Source organism: Aphis gossypii, chromosome 3, assembly GCF_020184175.1.
Source record: "Aphis gossypii isolate Hap1 chromosome 3, ASM2018417v2, whole genome shotgun sequence".
NCBI classification, from domain to species: domain Eukaryota; kingdom Metazoa; phylum Arthropoda; class Insecta; order Hemiptera; family Aphididae; genus Aphis; species Aphis gossypii.
This window is the reverse complement of record NC_065532.1, coordinates 9231610-9253188: the sequence shown is the minus strand read 5'-3', so window position 1 is coordinate 9253188 and position 21579 is coordinate 9231610. Positions and strand designations below refer to the sequence as shown.

The window sequence follows — 21579 nt, the reverse complement described above, 5'->3', positions numbered from 1 at the left end:
TTTTATTACATATAAATCCGTTCCCTAATTATAAGGTAAGTACTTTAAGTTGTAATAAACTAAATAGCTAAAAAATGTATTTGTTCTAATATTTTTGAATATATTCATTTTTAAAAGAAAATCTTTACAGAATACACACATACAATCTTTAAAATGCCTTATATTATTATCAAAATTAAAACAAAATTGTTCACTATAATAATTAAAAATAATAATAGTTATTTTTTTTAATGCAGTTGCAAAAAAATATTAAATGGAGATTATCAACAGACAACTATATAAGAAATTCAGAAATAAACCATAATTATACAATTTTTATCCTTATTAAATAATGAATATGTATACATTAAAGACTTTGACTGAATGAAAAATATTTTGGTTCGTTCATATATTGTTAAAAAATTTTTTTATCAAGTATATAAATATAAATAAAATGTATATTTTATCTCCTATGTACATTTTTTTATAATTCTCAGTCTAGTTGCATGCTTGATGCATTGTTTGAAATGTATTCAACTGCATCAAGAGCAATATGTACAGGTAACTTTGCAGTGAATAAATATATAACTCTAATGGTTTTCTGAAGTTTCCGTTTTGTCCATCCAATTTCTCTGGTTTGATCAAAAACATCACTATTTTCTTCTTCAATTAATGAATCTTCTTCCATAGAGGTATTTTGATGTTTTAAAATTTTAGAATGTTCTTTACATAATACACTAACTAATGACTTAATAAAATTATTTATGTTTCTTTGTATAATTTCACCATGCTTGGTACAATTATTTAAACATTGTTTTGCATCTTCGCTGCTTAATGGTACTAGACCTGTTTCATTGGCTTTTTCAATGGCTGTGAGAAATTTATGTTGAGAAGAATAATAGAAAAATAAGTACATGTTACGTAAGACATTAAATGTTAATATGGGACCAATTGGTTCTTGTGTACATAATTGTTTATTGTTCAACTCTTTCAAATAAGAGTAAATGCGGTCATAAAAGTTTTTATTGACAATACACTTATCTTCAGTCATAGCACGACCAAAAACATCATAATAATTGTAAATAGCAAAACTCAGTATATTATTCATAACACCATATGCAGCCTTATCTGATGCCAAGCTGTAAAGTTTAAAAGCAACTTCGGGTTTATTTTTCTCCAAAGTCAATTCTAATGTTTTATCAATTATAGCTTTAATAGTGTCAATATCAAAGATACTGTGTAAAATGCTGTTTTCTTTCATATTATCATCTAAACATCCAAACATCCAATCACACATGTTCCCATCAAAAGATGTTGCAAGATCTGCAACGCACTTGTGAAACAAATTTTCTGTTAGAGTTGGACTTTTTACATTTCTTAAGAAATAATAATAATATGTAGCATAATGAGGATTGTTCGATTTAAGCTCATTGCAAAATAATAAAATCAATCTTGTATAATTCAGGCGCACAAATTTAACATCAACATTCTCATTAGATAAAAATGGAGCTTGTAAATATTCAGGAGTGGCTAATAAATTCTTTTCGTTTAATGCAATAGCTATATGCACTGCGTGGTTGGAAAACTCGACACTACGGTATAAGAAGTCTATTGCGCTTTCAAACTGCCCAATTAAAAATAATAACTCAAAGTACACATGAGGCTGTTCTTTATAAGGTTTACCGTTGTCTAAGATATATCTTTGTAACGAACAGTAATCTAATCCATTTGAATCTTCCATGTACTTGCTCGCAAAATGTTCAACTAACAACATCCACAGTTTGTCTTCAATTGTCTTAGACACAGCTTTTTTCTCTATGTTGGCTTCCACCATACCCAACAAAGAGAATATGGTTTTCCTGAATGCATTATCATACGCTGGAAGAGTTCTGTAATATTTGTTCAAAGTAATACCAATATTGGAAGCAATACGTTCTGTAAAATTTGCTTCTTTTAAGTGAATAAATACATTTAATAGATCATCAAATGCTAAACCAGATTTCTTAATGAAATAATTAGCAACATCCATTCTTCCGCATCTTAAACTATAGTAAAGCAATGGCCAAATTGATTGTTCATCAACGTGAAAATCATTTTGTTGTGTTGCTGGTCTACCAGTGTTCATAAATACATAAGAACTTACAACAGCCGCCATGTAATTATCATCATTTGCAATATTTAAATGTCTAGTCTCTTTTATGAGAAAAGCTTGGTATTTATCCTCTAGATAGCTCTTAGCATTTTTGACAAGTCTTGTTTGATTTTCTTCCGAAAAACGTTCATTAAATGATCCATATGGCGATTTTTGTGGAATTATATTGTACATGTACTTAACTACATTCCAAATATGAGCTACTGTTGCATTATAGGTATTACTCTTATGTATAGTTTCTAAGAAATATTCAATTAATTCTTTGTTTGTTTCATTACATTCTTTTGCCTTAATGTAGTTTTGGACATCATTGATAAAAGGAAAATTACAAGCTGACTCATTGGGATTATTGAGACTAGGATCAAATGTAAAATATGTATTTTTGGTAGTTAATAAGTTCTGAAGACAAAATGATACATCATATGAATCCGAGGCAAATTCGTTGTAAACAATACCTTTTTTAATGTTCTTCCAGCTCATTGGAAGATCTTGTAAATAATCATCAGCATCTTTGTTATCATTCGCTTCTAAATTATTGATGTAGTCTTCAATGTGTCTTCCCATCAAGGATTCTACACTACTGGAATAGTCCATCACTGGTTTAGAATCACATGGTGTGATAACATTGTCACGGTATGTACATAATTTTTTAAGAACATTAGAGTAGCCAGAAAGATCTAGACCACGGTTTGCTAGAAATTCTTTTGCACATTGTTCATCATTTCCTCTACTTGATTGTTTTGGGGCATGATCAGCATTCCGGCATAACTGACGTAATGATTTATGTATTTTTGATACTGGCTTAAATGTATCAGTATCCTTGCAAAGTTTTTGCCCTTGCAATAGTAAATATTCTAGATCAGAAGTGGCCATGTTTTTGAGATCTAAAAAATAAGGAATTATTTTTAATAAAATTATTAAATATTATTTCATACATTTTTATTTATTTATTTTAGCCAAATCAATTACAGTTATATAGTTACAATAAATTACATTATTAATAGCTGATACGTACACCAACTGAGCTATAAGATTGTATCTAGTAGGTATACGGAGTTCATGGATATCATAATTTGTTTATAGTAAAATACTTATACCATTACATAATAAAGTAATACTAAATTAATTAAATATAAATATGATAAATTAAAGATTAAGGAGTAGTTAGTTTTATATATATATATATAATAATATATTCCTGATACATTTAATTGCGTTTGTTAAACAAATTGAATTTTTATAATTTTATCAATACATACATTCTCATCAAGATTATTAACTATTTTATTACTTTGATTTTTATAAATAACATTATTAGAGTTATTAGATTTACTTTTACATAAACTATTATTATTAGACTCTTTACATCATTATTTAAATTATTGAAAATAGTTTTTTCCAAGTAATCGCGACAAATCTAACATCAATGAGTAACAAATATAATTTTTGGATTGAAGTTTTAATTATACAATAATTGTATAGTCATTTTTAACATTTTCAAAAATAATAATTACATAGAGTATAATTTAATATACTATGAAAACTCTATTAAATTATTATTAAGACTCGAATTTGTATGTACTAAAAACTATATTACAATAAAAAATGGTCAAATATTAATTTAATTTAATAAAAATTGAACATTTAAAAGTAATAAATGGTCATTGTCAACAATTTATCAGGGATATTATGTCATATAGTTAAACCATAAAAGTATTTTATTTTCTATCAAAATGTATACAAAAATACACGTTAAGCTTCCTTAATCTTAATTTTTAGTCCAAATTTTATATTCTGTTTCTCTTTTAAATCTATTTGCTTATTGTGTATAATATACAAATATTATTATTATATATTATATTTGTAAATAGATTTTTTATAGAAAAAAATTTAAAACACATAAGAAAACAAAATAAAGTTTTATGAAATATTATAAATTTGTAAAAAAAATGATCAAAAACTAAAATGTTAAACTATTGTATGCCAAACTAATATTTTGGGTATACAAAATGTTACCTAATTAATTAGTTTAAATATACCTACTGGCGCAAAAATCTTTTTAATCATCTTATCTCGAGAAACAAGTCATAAGAGTTGCTTGCTAGACTTCATTTTATATTTGTAAATTGCAATTAACTTAACTATGATAAAAAGCAACTAATTTTTGTTTTATTATATTCGATTTTTTAGCGATTTTTAAACAAACATAACTATTAGTTTTATCAATTTAAAATTATGATTAAAAAAGAGATTTATAATAATATACTTACTTATTATTACTGTTTTCGTTTTTGTTATTAATATAAACTTTCTTGTAACTTAATGGATCAGTTGGATTTTTAATTTCATTATTCTAAAAATAATAAGTATTAGATAAAACATTGATAATTTATTATTAGCTAAATAATTTTCAAATTTTATTACAAGAGATCCTATGTAGGAACATTTAGCTGGAATAGGTATTAGGTATTGAATAATAAAATTAATAAAATAAAAAAAAATAATAAGACATACCTACTGGTATAAAAAAATGTATGTGTATATTAATAATTGATACTAACTATAAATTTATATCATTATTTTGCACTTTTGGAGATGTGATTAACTTGAAAACGTATCGAATATATTTTCTTTTCTAAGTTTTGTTATCTTATATAATTTAATAGTCGATTAGTAAGGAACTGTGATGTTAATAATAAGAGTTGTGTCGCAGACTGAATTCAAAGGAAAACATTTATTTATCACGTATTCCGCGAAAAACGAAGAGCAGTTGTGAACACGAAACTCTTGAATATATATAATATCAAATTTTTACCTGCAAATCGAAGTGCAAAACATTCAATGATGAAAGTTTTTCTTCTCAAACCAAATACCAATGATCGGTTGAAAATGTACAATATTTAAACGGTTAATAATGGTTTATCCTACGCAGACGACTAAACAAGACGTCCAACAATAAAAATATTAAATAAGTAATAACGTAAAACGACGATAAAGCCGAGGAACGTCGTGAAGAATCAAGAAATTCAAAATTATTTACGTTCACGTTTTTAAATTATTATCAACAATATCAACTACAGACCGATATACAAAAGCCGAGTATAAAATGATAGTGATATACGCGCAGTGTAGGCCATGTCGTGACGACAAAAAATATTGTACGCCATCAAACATCTTACTCGTGCTGGGGGCAAATCCAAGTGCGGCAGTTTAAAATATTAAGATTCAACTGATTCAAGACTGCTTATGTGTTTAGATGGTTAGAAATGTTATGAGAAATGCATACGCTCCATTGTCACCGACTTACAATATTACAAATGTACAACCAACAAGGTAAAATTCGTTTGACGCGGGCAAGGACCGCGCAGGCTGACTGGCTGTATTTCAAATTAAGCAACTAAATGTTCACAGTAGAAAGAGGAGATTTTGAACTGGGCAAATACTGCAACTTTGTTTTTATTTTTTCGATATCGGTACCACAAAAAAAGTTATTCAAATTTGAAAAACACCAAAGCAATTGGTTTTTCGTAATTCTGATATCAAAAAAATTAAAACGATATTGCGCAATCAAAAATCTCCTCTTTCCGATGTGAAAATCTTGTTGCTTAATTTGGACTACAGTTTACAGCCTGAGTGGTCTCACTGGTCTTTGCCCGCGTGAAACGGATTTAACTATGTCGTTCCTATGTTTGTAGAAGACAACGTAGATGGGTGTAGCGTCTTCTTATTACTTTTTAGTTCCTAGGTATAATATAAGTAATTAGTAATAATTACTAATTATCATGGAAAGACAAACAAAATTTTCTGTCTCCTTCACAAATCGCTCAGAATCGTTTTTTCGTTTGGCATTAATCAAGTCAGTATACACACAGACATGGTCATTAGTTGGCTAACAACGGAAATTCAATTCAATTCAAATTCAATGACGAGGAGTTTTGAGGGTAAGTGTAGTTTGTGTTTAATTATATTATTTTAGAGGTTAATACTCGAAAATAAATTTGTGCAGAGCAAAACCTAGTTTCCTGTGTGTACTTAATGGTAGGTATTATAATAATAGACGCATAATTGCATAAAAGATTTCTTAGATGTTACTGTAATACTATGTAATGTGTTAGATATTATGTCTGTAGTTTTACGTGATTTCCATAACATTTTGAATATTATTATATTAATTTCTATTGGTTTTTAGGGGAACTCGACGGTTAATACAAGCATCTTGTATCAACATAGGTTCGGAACATAATTGAACTTGTTCAATATCTTCTATATTCTGACATTTTCGCTTGTATAATACATACATAGGAATATAGGACAAATAAAGATTTACAATGTACTCATCTATATATTTATATGTTTTAATATAGTTATAATCATATGAAATGTTGGAATGTAAATATGTGATATATTTAGAAGTTATAACTCATATCATAGACGTTTATCGTGACTAAAAAACCCCATTAAAATTTTAGCTCCTAAAAATTTACTAGGTATTGCATCTTCAGTTCTACTTCCACAGTTTACTAAAATATACGATTATTTTTTATTTTAAAAGATAACATCTTCTCCAATTAAAAGTTCTATTTACGGCACTTATACGAATTCTATAACGATAACTCATAGTAGGTAACTCAAGTAAATGAACTGTCAGTATCTTATCTGATATCAACATTGTTCTTAAATTCTGACATTTATGCTGGAATAGGTACCCTGGAGTTTAAAAATAAAGTTAACACAGCTTTAATAATAGTTAATAAATAATAACACTAATCCATATTATTTCGTTCTGAATTGTTTGTATAACAAAACTTAAAATAAAAATAATTCAGTCGTGTTTTGAGGTAATTACAATAATAATAATAATAATAATAATAATATTATTTGAATATAAATAGTCTATGTATTGTTGACCAATTCACTGAGAATGGATCGTATTGCAAAACTCATTGACCATTTGATTTAGGGCGAACGTCCGTCCGGAAACCGGATGCGTTCTCGTCGTGGTTGTGTATGACTTGTAGGATAGTCCGTGGACTTTTTGATTTTTTCTTACGGTTGTGCTGAAATTGAAATCGTTTAGTTAGAATGAACATTATGTGCATAATACAAAAAGGGTAGGACTGAGTCAAAATATATGCTTTGTCAATTTGTTAAAAGTGGCTCAAATATTGAATATTCATGTATTTGTTAGTAGGTATTATTATTATTTATTATATTATACTCACGTCACGTTCGTATCCACGAAATAAATTTGCATACATAGAACGATTTTTGTTGCGAATTCGGCGTCACTGTGCATGTGTAGTAACCCTTCGGTGTTCAAAGCAAAGTCCACTTCATCTGTTACCAAGTCTGTATCCAGTTTCAATGACCCCTGAATGCTGATTCCGCCGCTGTGCAAAGAACAGACAAATATAAAGTACCTATATTAGATGGATGATGCGGTAGCTCGAAAGTAGTTTGGTGTAAAATAATAAAATGTAATTTTCATCGTAACTAAATTTAAAATTGAATCGTTGTAATTTGTATCTGTAAAAAATACATGAACACATCTTTTTTTTATTTTTTGTTTTGCTGGCGAAGGAGTTTAATAGTTTCTAAAAAATATCAAACACTCGATAAATAATAAGCTGCAGACTGCAGTTGTAGCTGATTTATGTAATTATGTTAATGAATTTATGATGACTAGGTAACTTTTATATTTTATGATTACTACCCTCGATATTGCGTATTTAATCTTAGTAGGTATTTTTTTATGTTATAAAAATAATAGAAATAATTGTATAACTATAGGTATAAGTTTCTTTATTTGTCTAAATTTTTTTATTTAATATACTCTTAACAATTATTCAGCTATTGGGCTCTTAAAACTATGTGTATGATGTGTTTTAATTTTCGGAACCTTAACGAGATTTTTAATTTACCATTATTAGTCAAAATTTGTAATAGTTAGTCATAACACGTATCTATTGACGAGTATTGAAAATTTAACCTTACATTTAAACAACTTATGACGTAATTATAAATTATTTATAATTTATTGTTGTTGTGTTTTTACAAAAACTAAAATAATAATTACTGACTATTCTTACTTTTTTTCGATTATCGATTGCGCGTTTTTATTCCAAAGGCTCATTTCTATTTGACCGGAAATGTCCAGTGATAACGTTCCTTTGACGTTCAGCTCTGCCGTAATTCCGTTGCTTAGTGGTACATATTCTAGATGTTCGATCATTTGAGATATTCCCTACGAATCATATATCATTTACAAGTTAAATATTTGAGTCAGTTACGAAACACTAAGAAAAATCTAAAAATTTTTTGAAAAATATCTATGCATAAGTCACCCATGTATTATTTGAGAAACTTATATTATAGGATTTTAGGAGGGGGCTTAACCCTAGCTATTTGTGGCAATAATCGGTGATCACTATTCGTTCATAATTAGGGCTCGGATTTTAAAGTATATATGCTGCTTTTTTATATGTGAGATAAAAATCTAATTTTTATATATAAATTCGTTTCGCTTCATTCTGATTCCAAATAAACCAATTTATTATTGCTTTTTTCAATTATTACATTATTTGATTTTTTATGTTTTTTATTATGCTATCGTAATTCCTAATAAAAAAAAAAATTAATAATTAATGTAAAAACCCAGAATGCAGACTAAATGGTTACATTGGATTATTATTATTATTTTTTTTGTTATCGGCCTGTTAATTAAATATATTAAACGTATAGATTATTATCGATCTACAATCTACATATAGTCTGCAGTACCTATACGGTCAGTATGCCTATAACATCGATATCGACCACTTCAAAATTTAAAATTTAGGGCTGTTCTTACAATGTTCGGTTAAGTGTCGGTTAAGACTAACAGGACATTGTAAGAACGGCCCTTAGTGTTGTAATTTTAAGCCTCTTGTATTAAGTATGCACCGATCACTTCAATGGATGTAGAGAGTTCATTTTCTATGTCGAATGTTAAATTTTCTGTGGGACAATATAGTAGGTATTTCACTACTACAAATCCAGGGAAAAACATGGTAATTAATTCTTTTTTAAATTTAAATTTTTATTTTTTATTCATTTTTATAACTAGTTCATGTTAATTTTTGGTCATGTTTGTTTTTTGCTTTTTTAAAACAATAATCGTATGTTTTTTTAGTTGCTTGTTAATTATTATGCTTTAAAACCCGAGCCCTATTTATAATAATATAATATAACCTATTACCTATATGTAGATAAATATATAATTCATAATAATTATTATCAACGGTTAAATGGTTATGGGTATAAAAGTAAATGAAACAAATATAAAGATTTTGACGGGTAAAATAGTTTTTGTTTTCAAACATATTATGTCACGGGCAAACCACCTAGATGACGTGATCAACCTTATTTGGTAAAATTGTATTGATTTTTATCGTAAGATTTTATTATGATAATTAATGATCACGTGTTGTCAATAAATTGCGTTATCAATTAAAAATATTATCTATTCGTTAACTATACATTTATATATGTTTTATGCAAATGTGGTTGATTATAACTAGGTTTGTCATAACAAAAGTCGAAAAATGACGTTTTTCCCGATTTTGGCCTTTGATCGTAACAAATATTATAATTAGTATTGTACAACTCGCTGCTATATTATAATAATGCTAAAAATTTTAGTATTATATAATATTAAACATAGGTATACCTGAATGATGGGTGTCTTGTCAGACCCGGTCCCGGCCCAGATGTGTCCCATTAATTGGCCTTGACTAGAAAACATAATAAATGGTCTGATGTGCACGCCAAACACGATCAGTTCCAGACCAGCTGTGGCCGGTAAGTTGGCCTCATCCGATGTGTCCTTTTTGCCCGAATCGTCGTAGAGCGATGTAAAGTACCCGAGTCCGGTTGTGAACATGCCGAACTGAAACGATATTACAATAATAATATAGGTATACACACAATATAATTTTCGTAATATAAATAAATTATAATCGTATAATAATATGGTTTTATCTGTATAAGTGTGTATGCCCGCACCTATAAACGTTTACCAGCATTAAATATATTTTTTACAGTATGTGTATGTCATGGAGTTAAATCAGTAGATAAAAATGCCGAAAACTTAAAATATACATGAGATTTATGTAACATTTATGTACCTCCTGCAGTAATTTGACTAAAAAAATAAAAATGTTTTCGAGTAAGTTAATCTATTGTTGGTCAAATCACTTTTGAATGTTGTCATATTGTTTTTACGACAAAACAACTTTGAAATTTTATAACTTTTTTAAAATTTTCAATTTCAATAAAAACGTTCGGTTAAAAAAATATTTCGATCGATATGTAAAGTACAATTTTCACTATTCTATTAAAATTAAACTATAGGATGTAGCGGTACTAACACTAACACTAATTTACGAAGATATCCGAGATCTTAATATTAAAATGAAAACACTTACACTGCACAAGTCGTATTTAACGTTTTCGTGTTCCAATACGATGTCCACTGATCCACGTTTGGTCACTCCAGAGTATATCTGCTGAGAGTTTTTCACTAGTCCGGTGATGTTGTTGTAGTTTATGAATTTCCTCGAAAAACACGACGACAAGCCTCTCTGTGCCATATTTCCGTAGTGATTTAACTTCTCGCGAACCAGCACTGTCCTCAATAGTCTCGCTGATGTCTCGTTTCTGGGAACCAAAAAGATAACAAAGTCAATGGTTAAGACTGACGGTTTTTTGTAGGTATAGGTACGCACGCATCGAGACATTAAAAATATAACATATAAAAACACAAAAAGTTTTCTCATTTAGATGTTGCGATTGCGAACATTATTATTATTATTGTTATATTATATACGTCTAGACGGGCGTCTAATACGTTTAAGAACCTTTCAAATGCCTCACTGGTTAGCCATTTCCTTCAATAACTCCAACGCGTACTGCTTGATTTCGTATCCCTCGCTCGGGGTTGCAAGCCACTTGACCACGTGTTTCAGGAGATCATAGTCTGGATCAGACTCCAGGAGTATGGCTAGTGCTATTACCCTGGTGCTGCTGTCCTGTTCTTTGACCAACTGAAAGAAAATTTGATTGCAATATTTCAGCACTCGGCTGTTCCACAAACTTGGGCCGAACATTTTAATCGTTTTCATTGCATACGCGCTAGTCCTGAAAATAACAGAGTATACCTATAGTATATTTGTAGCAACATTATTGTTGACGATAGGTTTTAAAATTTAAAATTTGATATAACCCTCGCCCCTATAAAAAGTTAAAAAGTATAGTTTTTCTGTCATTACATTCTGTTTCCGTGTTGTGCAAAGCTCAACAGCACTTCAATCGACAGTGGATGTTTAAGATTAGATAATGCTCTAATATATGTTAGTATGCATTCATCGTCGTCTTGCTTACATTTTTCCAGTCTTTCCAATGTTCTGATGACTAGTTCGCCGCAAAGCTAAAATTAAATGTATGTATTTTGATATATTATTGTTTATGGTACACTAAACGTGTCTAAATGTAATTGAATCATAGAACATTCGATTAATGACCATACTTACAAGAGCATTCGTGTCGGTGTGATTGTAACGATCCAAACGACTGGCCATAGCGGTTACAGTATTAAATAAGGTGTCCATTACTTTTTTATTGGTTAGTTTCTCATCAGTTATAGACATTAAACCTATAAAAGTATTATTAAGTATTTAAGTCATAATACATTTTAAAAGTTAAAGTTTATTCAAATAATTAAGAGTAAATATTACTTTTTATGATTTCTATTTTCGGATTGAATTTTATTGATGCGCTCCATAAGTATCTTTCTATTTGTTCAACATTTTTAGCATCAGTAAAGACTAGAGTTTCCATCGAGGCTTTATGTGAATTTTCATTTAATGCAGCTCCTAATAAGTCATATAATTGAATTCTAAAAATAAAAACAATCAAATTAATAAATACACACGTACCTAGGTATAAATACTTAATACACAATAAGTTCCATTAAAACGTCTTACACTATATCCTTATTTTTTTTATCTGACAATACTTTTTTAATAGTTTCCGTGTCACTGTTTTCGATAGCATCTATTACTTTGATAGCAGCATACGCCGATTTAGACTTTCCCAGTTCTGAATCTAATAAAGAGTCGTGGTATTTTTTAACCACGTCGTTAAACTAAAAATAAAAAATACACATCAGAAATGATTTATTTTCTATTATATTATATTATTATGTAGTACTTATTTGATTTACTTACTTTATTACATGAATTATAGTGTTTACAATTTTTAGCCTCGTGTTTTGGACTTAAATTTTGTTTTTCAAGTTTCAGTTTAAGTTGCTTTTCTAATTGATTAATTGCCTCTTCAAAACTATTAGCTTTAAAGATATCGCCATTTTGTTTGGTTTCTATTATATAGCATTATTTTTTTTAATATCTAGGTAATTGATTTCTGCGTTTGTATTAAATTTATGATCGAAAATACCTTTTAATTCTATATGTTGTTTTGATGAAATTGAAGCTCCTACTTCATTCATAAAGCTAGTACGGTACTCGTGATTTTCTTCTAAAGACATATCAGTAAAGGATTCTTGGTTATATATCAGTAAACCTTCGCGTTTTGAACGTAAAGTTCCTTGCCAAATCTAAGTAAAATTAATAATATTATTGAAATAAAAATATTTGAGTTAAGTCAATCTTATATTATAATTATTATTTTTATATTACTTTGTCGGGATGTTTAATTTCAGGCGGTAGTGTTGTTGGTAAAACGCACCCGTCAATTCGTTTTGAAACACTATTTTCATTTATTTTTTCGTAGGTTACGTTACACTTTCCGAGGGTTGAATATTCTATAGTATGTTGGTTTGACAATTGAAACTACGCGAAAATAAATAATTGTTATCATTACTTAGTTTTATTTTCTTTATTTTTTTTCTTACCTGAAAGAGACCAGCGATTCCTTTTTTAAAATTTTCTTCAGTTAATGAATTAGCAGAAGAGGCATATAGGTTTTCTATATGCCCGTTTCTCCAGTGTGCAAAAAATGGTTGGTCTGAAAACCTATTGATCCTCGATTTACGGTCAATAAATTGACGATTAATATCGTTTTTTGATTTCTTGGACCACGTTTGAAATTTGAGTGATTTGAACTGCAGAAAAAATATTATTGAGTTAGACGGACAACGAGTTTGGCTTTCTCTAAGACTCGAACTGACATAAAACGTAATAAGTATATCATTTTTTATATATTAATGTAAGTCAAAAAGTAGTTAGATAAGCTTCAAACTTGAATTTTTTGTTTGAAATAAAAATAAAAATTTTATTTAAATACATTTTTTTTTAATTTTTACACTATAAACTAATAATAATATTATAATACATACGTATACCTATTGTGGATAGATCATAAATATAATTAAAAAAAGGATTAATAACTAACATTATGAAGTATTTAACCAGAAAGGTTGATTAAAAATTGTATTAAAAAAATATTATAATTATTAATTTTTTATACGCAGAGAAGAATTCATATTTTAGATTCTGAGCGATAAATGTATTGATTTTAAAATGTTGTGTGTGTTTTTTTTTTGTGTCTATGTACACGAGAAAGTGTCAAAATAATGCTTCGATTTTCAACTTTAGTAGTTTTTCCAGTTTGAAAGTGAATCTAGTTGGTGCATTGAGAAGTCATTTTTTGAAATTCCCAATAGTTTTCAAAAGCATCGGGAAATTTTTACGCAAAACCAGTTTTCGACCAAATCGATTTTTTTTATATAGTTATAATTCAAAAACTAATCACTGTAAATACTGGAAATTTTCAGCAAATGTTTATGTTAGTGTTATCTATATACAGCTAAATTTTCAAAAAAATTTGAATTTTTTGAGTTATTTATAGACCACTGAAATTTTCGATTTGTATGAGAAGGTTTTTTTGAAGTGACGATAAAAAAATTTTGGATGACAAAAAGTTTTGAAAATTTAATACAAGGTTCCTTATGAGTTGTTCTTATTGAAGCTAAAAAAAAAATTGAAAATTTTTAGTCATAATTTTTTTTATAAGAGTTTAGAGTTCAAATTTTTACGAAATCTGTCAAAAACGCGAAAATTTGCAAGTAATTTTGTATTTGAAAAATCATAAAATATTTTGTAAGGTTAAAAAATGTAACCATAAGTTTTTCTTCAAATAGCTATAGAGAAAACTCGAAGCATCGTAATAGGAACAATTTTAAGTGTGTTTGTATTTTAAATTTTTACGAAATAGCGTAACGATAACGATTTATCTTCAAACGATTTTAAATATTTGTTATTATTCAAAAAGTATAAGTTGTAGAAACTTGAAAATTTTACCAGATTGGCATTTTCTTTACATGATTTAATTTTCAAAATATTTTGACTTTTTTTGAGCTATTTATAGACAACTAAAATTTTCAATTTTTCTGAACATTTTTATTTAAAGTGTTGATAAAATTTTTTGGCCCAAACAAAATACTTAAAAATTTAATACAAAGTTCCTCATAAGTTATTCTTATAGTGATTAAAAATTATAAGAATACATAGGCACATTTTTTTAGCATTTGAAGTTCAAATTTTGACAAAAATTTGTCAAAACCATGAACTTTTGCAAATTATTTTGTAGGTATAATTCATAAAAATTTTTGTTAAAGTAGCTAAGAGTTGAAAATTCAATACGAGATTTTCCATAAGTTTAGTTTATAATAATTATAAAAAAATTAAATTCTGGTGTATTCAGGCCATTAAAACATAAACCACCTTTTTCACCAACCATTCGAAATGATATCCTAGGCTAACAAATCATCTTCGTTCAGAATCGTTTTTCGTATACAATAATACTTATTTTTACAGTTTTTTAAAGTTGATTTTAGTACATTATGAACTTTCATAGTTAATATACCAATTATCTAGCTTATAGTTTATTGTTTTTATATGAAATCGTGAGCAGGCATTTAAGACTACGATAATTAACGGCATAATTTATAATTGTATGGTGGACTTACTTCGAGCATTTGTTATGGTTTTTTATAAATTATATACAAGTTTAGTAACTTATTGGCTCCTAGTTCCTACCTAATACACTTATATATTATTGGTTATTAATGTTTTGTAATATTACAATATTTCAACTAGACTGTTTTTAAAAAACTATTATTTTTAACACAAAAAAAAATATCGTAGTAAATACTAATACTAATATTTGATAAGATCTCGTAAATTATCGGTTTTAGCGAAATACCTATACACTAGTACACGACGATAGCTGGTAAAATAAGTCTCATACGATTTTACGTCACTAGTAATTTTTACCAGCTGGAAGTATTTTCAGTAGAACAAAATACCGGTTAATCAAAAACAGGTATAAGTACGACTAGTATTCCACCAAAAATATTCAATGTTACAGTAGGTACACTGAAAATATTATATCATCGAAAATCAATGTATTCACTACCTCTGTGGTTCTCAACATTTTTTCATTAACTTACCCCATGTCCTCTCATCACCACTTCACGTACCCCAACTATCAATTTGGAATATAACTAATCGAAAATAAAAATAATCTATATATATATAAAAGTAAGTGGCGGTTTCTATTATCCTTATGATCTCGAAAACTATCCGACTGATTGACTTGAAATTCAACATAGATATTCAGCTACATCTGAGGAAGGTCAGAACCGACCTGGTGACCGAGAAAGACATCGAGTGGGGTTTTCATGTCGGTTCTGACCTTCCTCAGATGTAGCTGAGTATCTATGTTGAATTTCAAGTCAATCAGTCGGGTAGTTTTCGAGATCATAAAGATAATAGAAACCGCCACTTACTTTTATATTCATAGATATTAATATATAAATAACAAGTATCTACAATTGTCGAAAATTAATCTACTTAAATTATCTACAGTGTTCATACGTATCATAACGATAAAATGTTATTACATTAATAACATTAAATCGCAGACTTTATACTGTAATAAGTACACAATTATTAAATTTTTAAATATCTCGTTAATAGCAAACGATTTCAATTAAATTAAATTTCACTTTATCCACTATTACCCAATTTTTTTCGCGTAGGTACCCCTTGAGATCATGTCACGTACCTACCCCTCTAGACCCAAAAAGCCAGAGTTAAGCCGCTGTTTAGGTAACTGCCAGAATATTATGCCAGTTAATAGGTATAACTATTATATATTATAGCTTAAAAGTAAACGCTATAGCTATCAGTACTCACGTGTAGTCGCAACAGTTTTTCGTCGGCGGCATCGGTTGCGGGCCAGAGATTTTCGACCGACAGCCGACCGACCACCCGGTGGCCGACCTCCGGGTCTCGGTTGTCTGCAGATCCGCCGGCCAGTACGGTGGTCGTCGACTCGTATTCGTACCGAACGCCGGCCGGGAACAGTCGGCCGCCATCCACCACATCGGCCGAACACGGCGGCGCCGACGACAGAGCCAACAGCAACAGCGAGAGAAGCGAAAACGCGCGGGCCGCGCTCCAATCCGTCGGGAACATCATCGTCAGAAGCGGGATGTGGGGCACTGCTGCTGCGGACGAACGGTCGGTTACGGATCACGACAATAACGACGACGAACAATTAATATTAACAATATTGAAATACATTGGGCGATTAGACGATAATATTAATATTATTATCGGCGTATCGTCGGTTGGCGAATAGAGCACGTACGAAATTACGATCGAATGTTCGCAGTTTCATAAATGCGACGACCGACTTTACTGTGGTTACGGTAGATATGGTTTTATAGCTAATTATAATAGTAACTACCAATAAAAATAAAAATTGTTTTACGTAGGTATATGGCTGGAGCGTGCGGACGACGATACCAGAAACGACGGTAAAGAAACACGCAAGACCGAACACGACGAACGACGCGCACGCACTGCCTTCGCGTTGTTTTTATTATCTGCACCGGCCACCGACGGTACCGACGACCGGCGCGACTTCTATAAATTATATATATATATATTTATATATTATTATATCATGTCGTATACCTGCACCGTTACCACTACCACTACCGCAGTCCTGCGTGCTGACCATCATATTATGTATATAATAATAATACGCCGTGTTATTATTCAAGCGGTTACGTTTGTATAAGAATGCGCTTCCCGTACACTGAACCCGAAACGACGAGATGACGACAGCAATTGAGGAACGTCCGGAATTGAGAGTGTATTTGCAGCCAAGAGTCTAGTGCGGCCGGCACCGCGGTGAATGTCACGGTCGCTAGTTTTGTTAAACACCGAGGTAAGATATCTTATAATCGATCCACACTGCAGTGTCTTATTGTCGTTTTTCGTATTAAAATTATTTGGTAATAAAATTTGGGTAGCAACGTGTCGATATAATCCGTTATCAAGTACAATACTAAACTTTATGTACGACGTGCGGTACTGTAGTGGAAACCTAACTGCAGCGGTTTTACATTCGTTTTGTTTCGTATTCATGGTATTGCGTGAGGTTTACAAAGTATAAACATAATATTATGTTGAATTGGAAAACTATTTGAGTCGAGTTTTCCTTAATGCATATTGATATTTCTTCTAAAGTCAAAACGTTATTTATGTGCAACCTATCTGTATTATTTGAGAAAAAGCACGAAATTAGAACTTAACAAAGTTGGTATGTCATTATCGCCAAAAATAAAACAATAATAAACTAAAAAATTTATTTGAATATTAGACGTGACTTTGGGGCCTCGGTGACAGTGTGTTTTATACTCATCGATGAATCTAGATGACTGAAATATGAAAAATTGAAAAGTGAAAGAAAATTCATTCTAGCCAGTAGCCAAACAATAAAAATTATTAAAAATTGCATATACCTAATATAGAAAAATGTATTATTGTATATAATTACAAATTAGTCAATTATTAATATTATTATTAATTACTAAGTAGCAAGTATGTCAACCAGCAAAAATACCTAATAGTTTAATTTTTATTCCTGGCTATAAGGCCATTAAATACGCGGGGGACCTATGCAACGGCACACCTTGCACATGGTTTCATGCTAGCCCTGCGTATAAGCTAGGAACTTGAATAACACTTAATGATTTTTCTCAAAAATCTCTAGTGTCAACGAATTGGTACGGAATGCGGAGTGTTTTGCCCCTACACCTCCCCAAATTACTAACTGTATTCGGTTTTGGATTTACTATGATAAACGTCCAAATTTAAGAGTTGGTCGTTATAGATTAGGTTTAGGCAGTCTCCAGATCTACATTTTTTTCGATTTTCATATCAGAGTAAACTTATTTAACATTTAATCTTTTGTTAATTAGTTACATATACTTAATTTCAAATACGATAATATTATATTACTTATCGACTATCGTATATAGATAAATATTTCTTTTTTAACACTAAAAACATGGAAACTGAATTTTAAAATGCGGTGTGTAAGTGTTCGATTTGTACACTTGTTCCTTGGTGTTATTATATTGTTATACAAAGACGGTAAATACATATTTAATCGAGTAGATAACATATTTGTACATTTACTTCGGCGACCGATATACGACATTGTCGAAATTCACGTGTGAAGATGCGCTGTTTGTTCTTCTGGACTATAACCCACGCGCGCGGTGACGTTCGAAATTATTAATAATAAGTATTCATTTCGATAGTGAAGTTATAGATAATATAAATATATTATAATATTAAATTATTATGTATGGTCACCACAACAGTTGGTCTTCGAAATCGATCGTTATTCGGAAAGAACGCGCAACTCCCAATATTATTTATAACGAAATTCTGATTACCTACGTGGTCGTTGATGACGTGTCTTGATGGCGGCGTACGTCTCCCGCCCTAACACCGACAGTACACACAGGTCACGGAATTATTGTAGTCCCGAACTGCAACTGCAGTTTGTTGCAGCTACTGGTTCACGGTTGTTATTATAATTGGGTCTATAATCTATACAATATCGTTACGAATGCCTTTAGTTTGCTTTGCTACTTACACGCGGTAATCGCGTAGTTGAAACCGATTTGTTTCGATCCGAGAACAACAAATAATTAACATCGTTTCCTATACAGCGTCCGGACTTTCAACTCTATAATATTGTATAACAATGTTCATAAAATGTTGTATTAATCGACATCTGGCGATAACAACATATTAATAGATATAATAATATGTACGTTATCGTTATACTTATTATAATAATGTACTATTCCGTCCATATTACATTGTAATCGGACGATGTTTAAAAAACGAACTATATTACTCAGTTATTATAATTTATATTATATTATAATAAAATATTTAATATAATAATTATATAATATTGTAACTAGAAATAATAGGTAGTTTTGTCCGATAAAATCATTTAAATTGAATAATATCATTATAATATGTAGGTGAACCGTGAATGCGGACGTAAGGTACAATATTATCCATATGATAATATTATAGGCGTGAAACACGGTTTAATGTGTAGGTATAACTTACTATCAATTTATATCAGACCGGTTTCGTCGAGCGACTCGTGATGGTATTTTAACGTATGCATTATACATTATATTATTATACACATAACATGGGTGTGCGTAAATCGAACCGACGATGAAGGTCAAAGTAGAAGAAATTTTTTTTCTTCTCATTCGTTGTCTGGGTTGGTATATAGGAGTGAAGATGGACAATGTGCAGCGTTTGACTGAGGAGGAATGCGCTAATGTGTCCATTACAGAATTAGGGAAATTGAAAATTTAACACTAGACCTTTGAAACCCGATGCTCAATGGTATCATATACAAGTGAATATTGACACGCGATAATATTATTTATACATTTTGTATTTAATTTAACAACAATACATTAATGATTGATACAAACATTACTACTCTATAATTTTCTATTTAATACTATAGGACATAGGTAGTTAATTAATAGTAACAACTATTATACTGAGGTCTGAGTTAATTTTACCAATTATTGATAACGGTACACAGGTAATTATTAACTATTATTATGGATCCACTTTTTCTGTTTTAGAGTATTGTGTGGATGAGTAGACATAAATGAGTACCACCTCTCCCTATTCTACTGTATATTACTTAGTGGAATATTTTATTTATCTTGGAAATTAAAATTTTTCTTTTCTGTTAATGGAATAATTTGAAATATTTATGATTTTTGTTTTATTGAAAATAGAAACATTATGATGTTTGATTATTACAATTTACAAGTTACAACTACCATTGGTGTTAAAATTATTTTACATGTTTATATGACGTACTTGTTATTTAAATATAAGCTTTATTAATACAAATTGTTAAGCTTACATCCCCTATTTTGATTACAGTTTCATAAATTAATTTTGTCTGAAATAATGAGTTGGAACGTGATACCTAAATTGATAACTTACTAATAACATAAATACCTATATAATATGTAGTAATCGAATGTCTTGCGATAATGGACAACTATTAGCTAATCAATAATATAAGTTTATGAAGAATCTGTAGGAGTAATAACTAATAATATAAAATAATTAATATTATGTAGGTAGGTACTCGAAAAAAATATTTAATGAAACTTATATTTCTCTAAGTAAATAAAAACATGTTATTGGATATTGAATTTAAAAATCGATTTCAAAATTTTAAAATGTATGTTATTTTCAAACGTATTCTTGAGAACAACAATGATGACGAACCTTATCATTGATGATTCAAACGGTATTCATACAATTAGTTTGATCATTCAGTAGGTACCTACTTTATGCTACTTTGTTGATAAATATTTACTTAAATACTTTACTTAAGTAATAATATTTTAAATCTTTACTCCTAATTCCTATGTAAAATAATTTTTTCTTCATATTTAATCACATATATTTTTTATTATATTCATAGCTATGCCTTCGTATTTATTAGTCATAGTCGTTGTAGATGATGATTTTAAAGTTATAAATTATAATATATAATAATATATACAGTGTGTATCATACCGATTTGTGTTGACTGATTTTTGTCTGATACCGAATTTTCCGTATCGTATCTCGCCAATCCTTATGGATCCACCAAATACGATTATTTTGTATAATTATTATTGAATATTATGTTACAGGTTGAGCATGCGATTGTTGACCGAGTTGAGATTTACGGCGTTGTGTTTGCGGTGTGAATACGTCTGGTATAATAAATAAGTACGTATTCTTTAAAGTTGCTAACGTTTACTTATTAATTCAGCCGTAGGCAAAGGATGTAATAGTTTTGTAGTTGTCGCGTGAGCTCGCATTTAATATAATGTACATGCATATGATATTTTATGCGGTGTCCCCCTTTTCGTCTTCTGTATTATATTACAGTTTATTATTATTATTATAATGAACAAAACAGAATTAGAACAACAGCCAAATATTGTGTGGTGTCGTGTGCGTATA

General features: G+C 29.5%; 2 protein-coding genes across 3 annotated transcripts; both read right to left on the bottom strand.

Annotated features, from left to right (window-relative positions):
- Nucleotides 1–77: 77 nt before the first annotated feature.
- LOC114126746 (nuclear pore complex protein Nup93-1-like) lies at nucleotides 78–6541 on the bottom strand. Its single transcript, XM_027990755.2, has 3 exons — nucleotides 4947–6541; nucleotides 4402–4484; nucleotides 78–3015 (listed from the first exon to the last, which is right to left on the bottom strand). The coding sequence occupies exon 3, from the start codon at nucleotides 3002–3004 to the stop codon at nucleotides 473–475; it is 2532 nt and encodes an 843-aa protein (XP_027846556.2). The 5' UTR covers nucleotides 3005–3015; nucleotides 4402–4484; nucleotides 4947–6541; the 3' UTR covers nucleotides 78–472.
- Nucleotides 6542–6852: 311 nt separating this feature from the next.
- LOC114126743 (microsomal triacylglycerol transfer protein) lies at nucleotides 6853–21309 on the bottom strand. 2 transcript variants are annotated; one of them, XM_050204683.1, is made up of 16 exons: nucleotides 21145–21309; nucleotides 16390–16700; nucleotides 13083–13292; nucleotides 12868–13020; nucleotides 12626–12785; nucleotides 12397–12548; nucleotides 12154–12314; nucleotides 11905–12065; nucleotides 11701–11822; nucleotides 11440–11597; nucleotides 11045–11308; nucleotides 10597–10828; nucleotides 9840–10058; nucleotides 8221–8375; nucleotides 7354–7521; nucleotides 6853–7188 (listed from the first exon to the last, which is right to left on the bottom strand). In XM_050204683.1, the coding sequence occupies exons 2-16, from the start codon at nucleotides 16672–16674 to the stop codon at nucleotides 7044–7046; spliced, it is 2745 nt and encodes a 914-aa protein (XP_050060640.1). In that variant the 5' UTR covers nucleotides 16675–16700; nucleotides 21145–21309; the 3' UTR covers nucleotides 6853–7043. The 2 variants fall into 2 exon arrangements, with proteins under 2 accessions (XP_050060640.1, XP_027846554.2); XM_027990753.2 differs by lacking the exon at nucleotides 21145–21309 and having other exon boundaries at nucleotides 16390–17037.
- Nucleotides 21310–21579: the final 270 nt, after the last annotated feature.